This window comes from Mugil cephalus, chromosome 10 (assembly GCF_022458985.1).
Source record: "Mugil cephalus isolate CIBA_MC_2020 chromosome 10, CIBA_Mcephalus_1.1, whole genome shotgun sequence".
In the NCBI taxonomy this organism is placed as follows: Eukaryota; Metazoa; Chordata; class Actinopteri; order Mugiliformes; family Mugilidae; genus Mugil; species Mugil cephalus.
In genome coordinates this window covers 25,390,500-25,405,893 of record NC_061779.1, presented here as the reverse complement: position 1 = coordinate 25,405,893, position 15,394 = coordinate 25,390,500, and the positions used below count along the sequence as shown (strand labels likewise).

The 15,394-nt window shown below is 40.3% G+C and overlaps 1 protein-coding gene across 1 annotated transcript; it reads left to right on the top strand.

Moving 5' to 3' along the window:
• The first annotated feature begins 3,030 nt into the window (after positions 1–3,030).
• On the top strand, positions 3,031–15,147 carry LOC125014649 (troponin I, fast skeletal muscle-like). The gene is made up of 12 exons (XM_047595897.1): positions 3,031–3,131; positions 4,550–4,582; positions 4,800–4,836; positions 6,840–6,968; positions 7,205–7,294; positions 8,477–8,650; positions 8,745–8,818; positions 13,570–13,609; positions 13,814–13,942; positions 14,029–14,118; positions 14,667–14,840; positions 14,927–15,147. The coding sequence occupies exons 2-12, from the start codon at positions 4,575–4,577 to the stop codon at positions 15,002–15,004; spliced, it is 1,023 nt and encodes a 340-aa protein (XP_047451853.1). The 5' UTR covers positions 3,031–3,131; positions 4,550–4,574; the 3' UTR covers positions 15,005–15,147.
• Positions 15,148–15,394: the final 247 nt, after the last annotated feature.

The window sequence follows — 15,394 nt, the reverse complement described above, 5'->3', positions numbered from 1 at the left end:
ATCGTCATCTCGGCTGTCTGCACTTTACTCAGACCTGTCACCACCTTTCCCCTTGGCCTACAGTCCTACAGTCACACCGGCTAAATGCTTATTTCTCTGCTGTCACTTTGCCAGTGAGTCTGAGGTGGTCACTGGTGGTGAGGTATGTAGGAGATCAATTACTATTATTCTGACCTATGACTAAAACCTGGTAGAAATAGACGTGGTTAGAAAAAAAAATAGGGCATAGTGTCTCAGATTGAATCAAAATCATCTTTCACATGCTGTGAGGGCGTATATAATCAAGACAGAGTGTGACCATATGCAGGTCACATTTTGTACACAGTTTGTGTCCACAATTGAGAAATATGCATATATGTTACACCACCTACTGGTTGACAGTCTGTATTCCACATGCGAAGAGAACTGGTAAAGCTGGTTAGAGTGACAAAATCAACAAATTCAATTGTTTCTGACGCTAATATTCATTCATTCCTTCATTTATATGTTCAAGTTCAAGAGTTTCTAAGAAGCCATGAAGCAGACAAAAAAATGTGCTCATGTGAAAAGGTAAAATGAGAGACAATGTCAGTGATAGCAGCTTGATGAGGCTGAACAAAGATACAGTGCTGTTTCAACGTAAATGCTAACAACATGCTAACAGGTACAGTAAGCGCTAAACGCAGTCAACAAGTAAAACTGAGGTTGGCAGGACCGTCATCAGCTTTGTAGCTGGCCATACAACAAAGCAAAACTTTGACCTGATCTTGGCTCTAAATGAAAAGTCAGAAGAGTACCAAACTTGCTACAGTTTCTCTGTAGAGGGGCATGAATGTATTTTACACCACCTTCTGTGGTACTTAAGGAAGTGATGGAATTAATTCGGAGGCAGTTTGTAATTTGCGGGCACTTCATCCTGTAAATGTTGAGATATTTCCACTTCCGCTACTGAACACTGTTCAGTAAAGCCATGTCATTAGCATTGCCAGAATGCATTTTTTGTTTAACAATGCCTATACATGACTAAGTCAAAGCTGACAAAGTACGTGTTTTTTTTGAACAAACTATATCCTAAAGTGTTTTCCATGCCTTCTCATATTCCATAAGTGTACAGGTAAATTCGAGAACAGGGGAATCTTGAGCAATAAGTAACCCTATCCACCACGGAAAATCTGCCTTCCTGCCTACCTGACAGCATGCCCATATATTTTTTATAGCACAAGTGTTAATATGAGAGGGTCCTCTGCAGCCAGAGAAAGGTCTGGAAACCTTTCTGAGGGCAAGTCCACATCTCGGGTCAGCAATCCAAGATGAAACATTAACCAGGTCAGTCTGCAATTACATGATATTTATAGATGGCCAGAATGCAAGCTTGTGAACAGCTTTATTTGGACCAATAGTTAAAAGTGATATCAAACTTACGCTAGTTGTTTTGATTCTGTTTCTGAAGTCTGGACGCTGAACCTTTTATGTACATTTGAATTTGACATTTTGGAAAATTGACATGACATGACTTTTCAAGAACCTTGCATCCCGATCAAATGAGTCTCGGGCATGTCTTGAAAGGTTTTTGTTCCTTCAAGAAACCTCAAAGTAGGATAAAACATAGCAGTAAGCTGCCAACTTGAAGAATATTTCCATCTTATTTGGTCCACTGATTGCTCCCTTTAAAGAGGTACATGGACGATAGAGGGATATCAAGTTTTCAAGCTGGAGATGATTTTTTTCACTCTCCATCAGCGTGCAAGTCAAGGTTTAACCTCGTCCTGTGTTTGGAGGTGTGAGGCAGCTCTGGAGAAGTAGCCTCTGCTGGTTATATCCTTTGGGAAAATCATCTGAGCTCATACTCCACAGCTGAAATCTGCAAGTGGAGGCCACAGCAGGGAGACGCTGGGATCTGAGTTGACACCAGCTTCAAAGGGCACGTCCCTCGTGAGATATCTTTGTCTAATTAATGATGAAACATTTGTGCTTTGGAAGTTGGCATGCTGAGCCCTCACACGTTATGTATCCTGTAGATGAATGGAGCTTGGCTTTTGGGAATGCCAACAGTCTAACAGAGGCCAAACGTTAAAACAGCTATGTTTAAATGTAATTCATATTAGTGGAAATAATGAAGTTCGCATTCACTTTGTGGCTGTCAAAAGCACTTTCTGTTTGTTTTTGAAAAATTACATGTTGAAGAGTTTATGGCTTTCTTATTAAATCCAGGGCAAGTTTGAAAAGTTTAACCAAATCAAGTTTTGATCTAGGGGGTGGCACAAGCCCTGATGAAACCCAGCAAGAAGGTCCGGGTTCGAGTCCAGCTTAGGTCTTTCTGGGTAGAGTTTGCATGTTCTGCCTGTGTTCGCGTGGGTTCTCTCCGGGTACTCGGACCCCCTCCCACCTCCAAAGAGATGCTTGTTAGGCTAATTGGTGACTCTAAATTGACCCTAGGTGTGAGTGTGAGTGTGAATGGTTGTATGACTCAGTGTTAGCCCTGCAATAGGCTGGCAACTTGTCCAGGATGTACCCCGCCTCTTGGCCGACGCCAGCTGGGATAGGCTCCAGCAACCCTCGCGACCCTAGTGCAGGATTAAGCGGTACGGAAGATGAGATGAAATTAAGTTTTGATCTAGAGCAAGATCTTCACACAAAGGTTCTGTTCAAAGAACATATCAGATCTAGCATTTTAAAAGATGTAACAACAGAAATGTTCACTTCTTTAAGTTGTGAATACAAACAACTCTTGCATTGTGTGAGTCCAGAACTAACTGTCACTTCCACTCCTGAGCAGAAATGACTCTAGTCTCTCCATACTTTCATCAGCCCCATGGTCATCTGGTGAAACATTTGGACTCTAATGATTTGATAGTGAATGTAATTCATCCCCATCCTTTTCCTCCCTTTTATAGAGACCCATGGGCACTGAGCACAGTCCTAAAATGAAATCAAGCTCCTCCTTGACAACGGCTGATTCATGGGGAGAAGTTGGCAGGGGATGATTATATTTCAAGAGCTGGCCGGCCGATTGGACTGAGGATCCTGTATTTCCATAAACAGGAGCTCCATATCCATATCTGAGCCCTCATATATATACACCCCAAGGATGAGTTTTTCTCACTGCTTCTGACTACTACTGCCCTCCTCCTCGACTTTCTGTCTCGTCGTAGGTGAGACCAGTCTCCCTTTCTTCCTCCTCCTCCTCCTCCTCCTCCTCCTCCTCCTCTTTCTCTCTGCATGCTTCCACTGAGCTGGTAAATGGATACAAGACGGATGCTGCGTGTCGTCGTTTTGGGGAAACTTGTTGGTAAAGTGTTAAGGTGATGAAAGCCCTGACCTCTAGGGTCTGTTAATAAGTGAAAGGACCTGTGAATGGGGGAGGAGATGGCCTATTACTGTATGTATTATCTGAATATTTGAAGATTTGAATAAGCTCGGTCGGATGTGCTCTTATTTGAATTTGACGCTCTCTGAAGATTTGTGTTTGTGACATTTCACTGGAGGTTTTTTTTGATTACATGATAGTGTTAGGCATTTTTATTTTATTTTTTGAGATACTGGAATTGTTTATCGGTCTTTTGAGCCTTTTTAAATGTTGATGTAGCTAAGTATTAGTTAAATTTAGTCATTTGATTTCTAAGCTTGGAATATATTTGCTTGTATTCTTCTACTACAATTTCTACTTGTTTGTAGTTTAGTTTGAGTGTGTTTGAGAAGTTTCTGAGTGAAGTTTGATTTTCAAAACACTTGGTTTGGAAATATTTAATTTCTCTCTATATAAATAACAAATTAAATGCTAAAAATGACTTGGAAGATGTAACACTGTATAGTGTCATGTTGCAGCGTTTGACTGTTTTGGGAATATTTGGAGTTTCAGCATAGCACATAGATAAAGCTGTTACAATGTGAATTTACAATGTTATGACAGATTATTATTGTTATTATTTTTTATAGTGTATTGTGATTACCAAAGCTAAGCTATCATTGGCATGAGTGATTTGAAAGACCTTGAAGTTTTGATGCTTGGCTTGGATTGGATGGACTGGATTTGGAACTTAGATCAGAACCAATTTGAGAATGTAATGAAAGAAAAGACAATACCTTCATGGAAAATGTCATTAATGGGCAAACATGTAAAAACGTCAGTTACATTTGGTCAGTTTTAGTCTTACCAGTGCGATTCTACTGTTTGTCAGCTGGGAAACCGATTTCTTGTTAGTATGATTGGCTCTTGAAATATGATTCTGGTGTGAGCTGCCCCGCTGAGAGGAGTTTGTTTTTGGAGTGTGTGAGGGGAGCCGATGGACTAGTGCTGGCAGCTAACATGCTGCAACAGCACATTCTGCTGGAGAGATTCCTCTCTGCGAAAGGAATTGAAGTGTTAACTCCCAGAGGATATTTAGTTTTGAACACCCGTAAAGGAGCTTATCACAGGCGTCAGTGAGGACATTTGACCCAAACTCCAAACTTAGCTCTGTCACCACTCAGCTGTTCATGATGCTTTTGAACTGGTCACATTTATACACAGCATGGCCGCTCATATGATTAACTGACGATGAATTATTCTTCTTTTTCTTCTTTCAAACAGGTTGTGAAGAAAAGAAACCGCCAACATGTCTGAGTAAGTGCTTCTCCTTTAACATTTTGCTGGTGGAAACAGGACTCCTACTGGAGTTATAGTTTGCCTTCTGTTGAACAAAGCATGTTTTTAGTTAAGAGGCATAAGCAGTCCAAAATACTCAAGTACTGTGAAGAGTAAAGATTGTTGAAAACTGACTTGATGTTTCTTTTCACCACTGGTGTCGAGATGCTAACACTGTTGTTTTTGCTCCTCACAGGAAAAAGATGACTTCGAGCCGCAGGCATCATCTCAAGGTGTGATACTTGCTTTACCCTGGCTGATACAAACATCAGTGCCTATAGATATCAGAAATTAAGCTGCAGACTTTTTCAAAACAAAAAATACTGATTTCCTATTTTAGGACTCTTTAGACTTGTCATAGAGCTCACTACCATTGTGACCAATGACCACGGTCCTGGAAACAGACAGACCTGTGTTTTTCTTGCAATGGCAAGCTCAAGCTGTGACTGGACACAGGTCTTTGTTAACAGACAGTCTGTCCATTTTTGGCTAGGTACACTCAGGTAATTCACAAAGTGAGCAAAGCATTGATTTTAGTCAAACTGAATTTGTGTGTTTCTGTCATCCTCCATGCACAGTAATGTAGTCGATGGTGCAGAGGACAGAGGTCTTCGAACTTACTCTACCCAACATGAACAGTTGGTGTGTTCATGTCCAAACCAGTTATATCATGCTGCCACATAAGGGAAACTCTCTGTTTACAGTGTGCTAAGGACGACTCCACACTGTTGTGCATTTAGTTCCCATTATCTAATTGATAAGGTCTCCAACTCTATGCAACTGCGTTTTATGAGAACAGCTGCAGCTGCTCTGCCTGGCTGGGATAGCTAAAGTGGTGACTGGATACGGTTACTGCTCTGACTTCAGCTGTGGCTGGAGGCTGAATCATGGATGCTATGGATGTGATGGATATGAATAACAGGACTGCTATTGTAACCTGTGGCACTTCTATGACTCGGCAATACCAACACACCACATGAGTTCAGTACAGCAACACACATTAGCTTCAATACAACTAAGTACGAGTATTATTTTATTACTTTATTTCACGAGTTTCTCAAACAATGTTCCTATTTAGGTTACTGTCATTTCTGTGTGATTTGGCCTTAATTATGGAATAAATCATTTGTATATTTCAGTAGTTCAGAGTAACAGAAATCTTAATTTGCAACTTCATAATTTGCTTGGTAGTCCACATATATTCATTTAAGAGCCATTCATGTGTTTTAGTATGCATAGTTTACCTGCTGTTTTCATCTACAGTGAAACTTCCTTATGAGACTGATCCGATGCGCGCAAATAAAAGTCGCTCTTTGCTTTAATATAGACCCCATTCAGCAACAGATTTGTTTTAGACCCATTAAACTGAATAGTTAACTATTGCATTGATATTATGCATCGACCGTTTTTTCATCCTAATAACTAAAATATTGTACATATTTGTCTCCGTTTCCACTCTAACTACTACCTGATTGCGGAGGATGTTCTTGTCAGTCAGAATGTTAAACCAAATCTAATACAAGTAATGATACGGTCAAAATGGTCTGCACAATATGCACCCGTGTTGAGACTGCCTGACGTGGATGAGCCAGCAGCACTCCTTGGAACTTAATTTCACGTTGATTGGACAATATTCAGATGGACAGTTTAACAGTGCTAGTCATTGACAGCCTTCCCTTGGAGGCTCATCGGCCCAATAGATAAACATCTACTCCAGAAGTCTTCAAGGTGTCTTGTGATCATATATAAATCAGAACCACAGACCATTTCAAATATTTATTTCAACTTTCGACCAAATCCTACACAGTCATCCTTCTCTGTGTAACACCTAAGCTCATGGAAACTGGACTCATGAAAAGGCCACTTTCTATTCATTCATTTGTGTTTCTGGACTGATGATTGAACCTTGGGATACTTCTGGAGCACCACATAGAGGCAACAAGCAAACTGAGATAATTATTTGGATTTTGGGAGAAACATACTGGAGTGGTGTTCTCATTTGTCTGGTGAATGACAACATGCTGCTACTTACCTTCAAGGCCCATCATATCTGTCTTAACTTCTCCAATTATGTACATCCTCCCATACTCTCAGATCCTCCTCAGCCACCCATCTTATCACACCACTATCCTCCACCATGGGTTTCAAAGCATTTGTTCAGCTCCAGGCTTTTAGAACATTGTTATTGTCATCATTTGATTTCCATTGACTTGTGAACTTTTCGTTTGTCTTGCAGAGTTTGATGCTGCAGATTGCGGCAACCATGATTGAACAGGAGAAAAAGGAGACAGTAGCAGCTAAGCAGGCATACATGGCTGAGAGGTGCCCTGCCCCAAACCTGAGCGGGGACCAGGCCACTCTCATGGTGAGATTCAGGGAGATGATCAACTGGAATTGTTTTAAAGTTAATCCCTAAAACCACACCTTAGCCAAAATAACTTTACATTCCTTTTATAACTTATCTCCTATCTTTGAGATGATTGTCTGCTTTATTATTATTATTATTATTATCATCATTATTATTGTTTGTTGTTGTCATTAGTATTAGCAACTGCCGTTAATTCCGCTAAGTAAGAATCACACGTTTATCTGTGTATTCAGGAAACCTGCAGAAAGCTGCATGCCCTCATCGACTCCGTGGATGAAGAGAGGTACGACTTGGAGGCCAAAGTTGGCAAGACTAACAAAGAGGTACACATCATCCTGACATGCAGCGACTGAGCTGCTTTCCTCATTGAGCTTTATCATAGGAAACGAGAAAAGGACTTCACAGAAGTGGCGTCTCACCTTTCCCAATCTCCTCGGTCATATATTATACATTACTAAAATAAAAAAATACAGTTTACACAGTTCAGCTTTTTAGGCACTTGATTCAACATGTTTATTATAATATGTACAGACAAAAATAGAAGACAGTTGAGTGTTAGTGAGTCTGGTTGTGATTGATTTCATGCTCCTGTAGACGTACAGCAGGAGTGTAAAGAAGTTGTGTTGTGGTGATGTACTTACTGTCCTTGGTGATGTTGTGGGTTCTCTCAATACGACTGCTTGTGTAAGTGTCCTGCAGTGATGGGAAGACTACTCCAGAAATGAACAGAACAGTTTTTATCATCCACTGAAGAGCCTTCCAGTCCCGAGCACACTGTAAAACATTTCAATAAGTTAACTGCTTGTTAACGAGTTCACCTGTTGCCTTAAAAATGCCAGTAAACTCAACCTGAAGAAAAGCTCCATTTCAACTTAAAAAGCTGAGTTATAACGCATAATCATTCACTGTTTCATCTTGATACTATGAGTTAAAACAACTTACTAGGTTGAAGAAAAGTAACTTTATCTTGTCAAATGACCTTACAATTCCTCACTGTACAAATTCACATTTACATGGTTAAAGTATCATATCAATTGCAATTTTAGGTCTAAGCTTTAAAAACATTAAGTTGAGTTCCATATCAAAAACAAGATAAAAAAAGAAATATGTAAAGGGAATGCTGTAATGCTGAGATCTTGTTGAAGTTCTCTAAAGCTGGCAATTTCTTGAATGGATCATGAGTTTGCTTTTCATACAAGTGAAAACCGGAATAAGACACAAAAGCTTTGGGAATGAATCAAAAGATATATTTAGGTGAATTTTGAGCAGTTACTATGTATGGATCTCAACATCATGGAGTGACTGCCTAAATCCACAGAGGAATACTACACCTGAAAATCTACTGAGCAGTAAATGCAAAATAAGTTTAGTAAGTTAACTGATAAACAAAACAAGGCCAAAAAAATCACATTAGAAATGTGAAATACTTGCACTTGAAAGAAATATGGTGTAAAGATCATGGTCAATGATCAAACAAACAATTTAAACTGCTTGGTCGCTCTCAGATTGATGACCTGAAAATCAAAGTGGTGGACCTGGCCGGAGTGAAGAAGCCTGCCCTGAAGAAAGTGCGTATGTCCGCTGACGCCATGCTCAAAGCTCTGCTGGGCTCCAAACATACAGTCAACATGGACCTGAGGGCCAACCTGAAGCAGGTCAAGAAGGAGGTGAAAGAGGAGGTGAGTCTCACCAGGAGGAGGAGGGTTTTCAGAGATTTAGTCCAGGAGGCAGTGTTGGCTGTAATTAAACGGGGACTGTGTTTGTGTCCTGCAGCCTGCGGAGGCCGTTGGCGACTGGCGTAAGAACATTGAGGACAAGGCTGACAGGAAGAAGATGTTCGAGACTTCCTAAAGAACTTCACTTTGGTCCTGTACACTTGTCCTGGGCTTTCAGCACTTTTTATGGAATTTCTGGAATTTTTCATTCAGTTGAAATACCTTTTGTTTCATTAAATCTGTAAGTTTCACCCTGCTCTGTTATTGTATATTTGTATAGTGAATGGTCTAGGACCCCCTAACATTTCTAATAAATGTTTTTTTGTTTCCTACATCTGCTGTCATGAGATATTTTGTCTTCGACTCAGTGATGCACAACACTGCAGACAAAGCGCATGACACACCTTGATGGCATTTTTTTGTTCATTTTTGTCAAATGCAAAAAGTAGAAAAATGTCCAGAAACAGAACTCATGTCCAGAACAGTCAAAGTTCCAAAACAATGAGGAGCCAAAGAAAAGGAACCAATGAAGCATCCGGACACACCCGATTAATGTTATTGAGCTACAAATTATAACATGAGTTCTGTTTGAAGGTGTGCTCAAGCTTTAATCAGACTGTTGTGCTCTTTGTGTAGTGCTGTGCATGTCAGTGAGGGACAAGACACAATATCCATGTTTCCATCCACCCGTCACTGAGGAATGGAACACTGACCAGATAATTCTTCAGGCTGTTAAGATGACTTTATCAAGTCGTTGATGTGGCAAGAGAAAAGACCATATTACACACATGGAATGAGAATGTTCCCTTAATCTAAACAATGCCACATCTCCTTGTAGCAACGACAGCATTGTTAGCTGTTTGCTCAAAAGCCAGCAGTTCCATCACAGAACACAACATGAAACTTCATGACCATGAAACTGTGAAACTGTCCTTCTGTAGGTATTACCTCATGGATTTCCAGATCTTAGAAGTAATGCTTGCAAAGATTTGAAAAAATAATTTTGCATTTAAAGGCGAAGCACAAATCAACAATCCTTCCCCCAAAGTAAAAAGTGAAGCAGATCCATATGTGTGAGAAATGGATGCTGTTGATGCGGGTTGCAGAGTTTGCACAGTAGTGGCCTATTTTTAATTAGTACTGTTATTTTTTTAATTACTATCAAGACTAGACTATTTTGTATCGGCCCAAAGTTCATACAGACCGTGTAACTTTAATTTTGTGTGTACAGGTTCCATCTGACATTTCCGATGATGATGCTACTGTGCAAACTCTGATACATGACAATGGCAGCACTCTGACTGGATTCTGCGGAGTAGACATGTCATTCATCTCACAATATCTAGTATAAAAAGTTGTTTATTTGTGCTAAATCTAAAGGTGCATTCACTAACTCTTACAGACTGTAGTTCCAGATATGCAGTTAATTTGAAGATGTCATCATATGTTCAGCAGGAAATGAAAGTATAGTTATAAAATAGCATTTTACTTTAAGTCGCCCTTTTTAGACATTTGTTTAAGGGCATTTGAAATGCTGATTAATGCAAACTATTTGTCAGTAAATAGTACATCTTAATATATTGCATTGCTAGCCATGGTCTGTTAGTACAGCAGCTTCAACAAAAACACTTAAATGTATCTACAGAGTTACTTAAAGTGTGGCTGCCTCCCAGTGTTTAAATGAATGTGGAGAAGTTGACTCAGAGAATAGTTTGCTGCTGGCCACATGGTGTCAGCAGAGGCTTTCCTGTGCCTCACCGCGGTTCTTGTACAGTGTTTGCTACTCTTCCGCGTGCAGCCGACTGCAAACAGCTCACGCCGTATTATGTTCACGTTGGACAGGCCGAGCCCTGATTCATTCAAAAGCATACATTTTAAAATGCACCTTTTCAGTCACACAGAAGGTGAGTCATATCGGTTATATGTATATATGTTCTAGTTGTGGCTTTAATGCAGTTTAATTTAATTTCTCCCTATGTTTTTTTTTTCTCCAGTTGCTGTGAATAAAACATGAAGCCAAACTCTCTGGACTCACACTAATCAAAAAATAAGGTACATCTTGATTTTCTCCCAACTTGAACATGATAACTGCAGCACAGATATGATGAAGCACATGGTCTGATTAGATTTTTGAGCAACTTTCTGCATGAATCTGCCTGTTATAGATGTCTTTGTCAGACTAGTTTCTACAACATGTGCGAGCATGTGTTCGTCATGTAAATCATGACAGGCAAAAACAAGTGGCTCATGTTAGGGGGTGTGTTGAACGTGTCATGTTGCTATGGCGGCAATGTGACTGCCTCACATCAACCAAGTCTGTCATTTCTAAACAGTAACTTAATGGATACAGACCTGAAATGACCTCCCCTACCACACGAGCATGTATGAAGTTATCATACTGTCATCATGTTTTCTGGGAACAGGTCGAAACTGGAATCTTTCCCAATCTGTAGACCCTATTTTACACTTGTCACTTTAGGTGTGTCATATGTAGATTGAATGCAGATGGGATTTTGGTACAATTTAACTAGTCTAGTTCTTATGAATTGCATACAGTACATGCAGTCCTCCCAAGAAGCATGAAATGGCAACTTGCATTCCACTTCATGCATACTTTAAATACGGCATTCCTATAGAAATGACCTGCATAAAGTTGCACCAGATGTAATGCTTAGATAATGAAAAGTCTGGGTCCTGCACACTCAGTTATCCATTCCAGCTTTTTAACCAGAGGGGAGCTACCTCCCCTTTGTGTGCATGGAGAGGTGCCATGAGCAAGCACCTAACCGCCCAAACTGCAAAAGACAATTTCCCCATGTGGAATAAGTACAGACTAAACCACTCCTATGTACATATAATTGATACTATTATTTCTTTTGCAGATCTCTTAACGCCCTTAAGAGTGACTGACAGCCTGACCTGTGACCTCTCCCTAAGCAGACTACTGACCTTCTCAGACCAGATGCCCATGTGTCAATAATGGAGGATTTATGAGGTGAGTGGTCAAAGGATGAATGTATTTCAGGAGCTCTTTGGTTAGCTGGTCTCAGGCAGTTCCTCATGGCCTTAAAGAGCTGCCTCCAAACCTCGCACACTGTATTAATTACACAAAATGGTAGTCCAAGCCCATATATACCCCACAGATTTTTCTTCTTAGTCTGTGAGTCCCTCGCAGTCTCCCAGCCCCTCTGTCAGTCTCTGCAGCCCTCCTCCTCGTCACTTTGTAGGTGAGAAACTCTTTTACTTTGTGGATTTAGTGGCTTAAAAGAAGATGGTGCTCAGTGGTAAAACACTTTACATTTCTTCTTCTTCACCTTTTTCTGAAGGAATCAGTCTGATGCTGTTGAAACTTATCACCGCTTATTTAAGTTTACAAAATGTAATAAACAGATATATTCTGCAGATGTATAGGTCCAAGGAAAGCACTGACCAGCTCCTGATATTATTTGAGGGGCTTGGTGTGTAGAGTATAATTTGTATTAATACAAATCCCCTAGCACTGTGTTGTACAATGATCTTCTCTACATTTACAAAAATCTAAAATGAGAGTATCTCCTTATTAATGGGTAATTACAGTATGGCTGACTGTAGAATAAGCTCCTTTACCCACTGTTTTTAACAAAAGTTATACACTCAGAAGCTTGTTGATTATATTTGCATAAATCTGTTTCGTTTAACAGCTTGTTCAGAATATATTTTATTAAGGCATAATTTGCTGACAGATGAGAGCTGTGAGTCTGTGGGGTCAAAGAAAAAAGTCAGCCATGGCGTCACTGATGCAAACGATATTAAGCATCTTAAAACGCACCCACCCTGGTCTGATAGAGACGAGACAAGAAAAGATTAAACATATTCTCTGTGGAGGTTTAATGAGACAATTTGACTGCTGACAAGACAACAACTAGATCAACAGACATATGGCAAATGTAAATACCAGCAGCAGTTTCACTCAGAGGGGGTTCAGCAGTTAATCAGCTACGATGGAAGTAACAGTGGAGTTTCGTTCCAAATGTGTCTTGATATTTCGTGTCTGAACGGTTTCAGTTGCATTTAGTGGTCCTCTTCCACCAGAACAACTGTCCATGTTACCACTCTGAAAGAGCTCATCATAAAAGTCAACGGCTTTTGACTCTGGGCCAAGATTAGCGTTGACCCTGTAGGCTCAGGATTCATGAAACCCGCACCCTGAAGTTTCACATGCCACATAAATCTCCCAGAGACTGAAAAACAGTGGAATTGCATAAGAACCTCTTGATGGGGCCTTTCAGTCTCTGACCACACAGAAACAACTGATAACTGCACTGTGTACTGGTTAAACGGATCTTTTAACACCAAATTCTGATAAGATTAACATAGAAATGTTTTATTTTAATTGATGATGTACATTCACTTGCAAGTTAATTTTCTATGAGTCCTGCACTAAATCTTAGCTTCATGAAGGTATCAGCATTTGTTTCAAATAACTCAGAGCTGATGATTCAACTGGGTTTTCGTTTTGTAGCTTGTGATTTGCAGCACTATTGCATTGTGTGGTGTTGGGTTTGTGAAGAGTAACACAAACAACATGTAAGGGGAGTACGAGTTGTGTCAGCTGCGTGCCCCCCAAGCAGCTCTTTGCCTCTGCTTGAATTTAAAACTTGTCACCCTTCGGGGACAAGCTGCACCTCTGTTTGTTATGCACCCCTAATGTCTCATATTTTTCCTCCCTCTTGTATTCTTTCTCATTGTTACCAGAGTCTGAAACCAAGAAGAAGCCAACATGTCTGAGTGAGTAAAAGTTGATTGTGTGATCATATTCATTCGTTAACATCCAACCATTTGTGAATCATTTCTGTGAGAATCCCTCAGTCTTACTGTTGACATCATGTTCTTATCATTAAAAGGGGAAAGAAGATGACATCAAGCCGCAGGCATCACCTCAAGGTAAGACTGGACTAACCCCATTTCTTTATTATCCCTTTCAAAGTAAATGTGGTGTTGCCCTGTGTCTGCTGCTTGTGGAAAAACACATTTATACTACGATAAATCTGTTTGTCAAGTGGCCCCAAAGGCAAAGTACTGGAGCTTTATGAAACTAAAACTTTTGAGAAAGTAGTAACTTATGGTTTCTGTGCCACTGTCTCGCAGAGTCTGATCCTGCAGATCGCTGCTAACTGGCTGGAGCAGGAAGCTACTGAAATCGCAGCTGCCAAAGAGGCCTACATGGCCGAGAAATGTGCCGCGCCTGATCTGAACGGAGACCAGGCAGCTCTGATGGTACAAACTCATGAACAGGACACTTTTTCCTGTGTCCCTTACAGCTCCCACATAATGGGCTCTTTCCTTTTTTTTTATGCGTGCAGGAGCTCTGCAAAAAGTTGCATCAATTAATCGACGGCATTGATGACGAAAGATATGACGCAGAAGCCAAAGTTGCAAAGTCAGACAAAGAGGTACGTTAACCAAGTCTTAGTCTTACTCAGTAAGCCATGAACAAGGTCCACGTGAGGGCCGTCTGGGATTGTTTCATGGCTTAGAACCAATTATATGGACTAATGTATATATTAAAATTCCCATAGCAAAGTTTTAATATGAGTTTTAATCAAGTGTGACTGTTTAAAAATTGGATGGAAACTCTGTGTTCTTAGAATATTCTCCAGTTTAATCCAGTTAAAGACGTGGTTGATTAGGATAAACATACATCTGTCATTGATACATATGACTGACTGAAGCAGAGATGTAGAACTCAAGGTTAAAGCCCATGTAACTGTGATGTCGCCACTTAACTGTAACTCTAAATCTTTGAACAAAACTAAACGGAGTGATTTGGGATGATCAAGTGTTGCACTTGATCTAAAACAGCTGCTAAGTGAATCTATAAAGAGACCATTCTTCTTGTTTTTGTCAACACAGGGGGTTCCGGCATGCGTGTGGCACTGACAGCTCGTGGGAAGATGACTTTCTATCTGTTTTGTTCAGTCTCTGGGCTTCTGTTTTCTAGATTGAAGAGCTGAAGCTGAAGGTGGTGGAGCTGGCTGGAGTGAAGAAGCCCGCCCTGAAGAAAGTACGTATGTCCGCTGACACCATGCTGCAGGCTCTGCTGGGAGGAAAACACAAGGTGACCATGGACCTGAGGGCCAACCTGAAGCAGGTCAAGAAGGAGGTCAAAGAGGAGGTGAGGCAATTACACAAAGTAGGTCTCTAGACTTTAACGTGATGTCGGGCTTTGTTGTCACTGTGTCGATCCTGTCCTTCTATCAGGCTGGAGAGGGAGTTGGCGACTGGCGTAAGAACATTGAAGACAAAGCTGACAGGAAGAAGATGTTCGAGACTTCTTAAAGACTTTGCAGCCCTACATTCAGTTCATTCAATCAACACTCCTCCTCCAGTACTACCGTAGCTCTTGTCCACTGTTAGATCCAACATTTTTAATGGAATTGGAAAATCTCCAGTGATTAAATTTTCATTTTTTTGGAATAAGGCAATGTTGTGATGCTGCAGTTTTTTTTCCCAATGTTTGGAAGAGGAAGGGGTGGGCTTATTTTATTACTATTACTACTACTACTATTTCCATTGCTACTAATTTCTAATTCATTTGATAGGAACAAATTTCATATATATAGAATTAACATCTGACGTTAAATCATCACTTAACTTAACTTAACTTAACTTAACTTAACTTAACTTAACTTAACTTAACTTAACTTAGCATAGATATTGAGAGTTTTA

Bases quoted from the DNA above. Each gene is read 5' to 3' on its own strand.
- LOC125014649 (XM_047595897.1), top strand. The intron at 7,295-8,476 runs GTACACATCATC...GGTCGCTCTCAG, and splicing joins TTGGCAAGACTAACAAAGAG to ATTGATGACCTGAAAATCAA. The intron at 13,943-14,028 runs GTACAAACTCAT...TTATGCGTGCAG, and splicing joins GAGACCAGGCAGCTCTGATG to GAGCTCTGCAAAAAGTTGCA.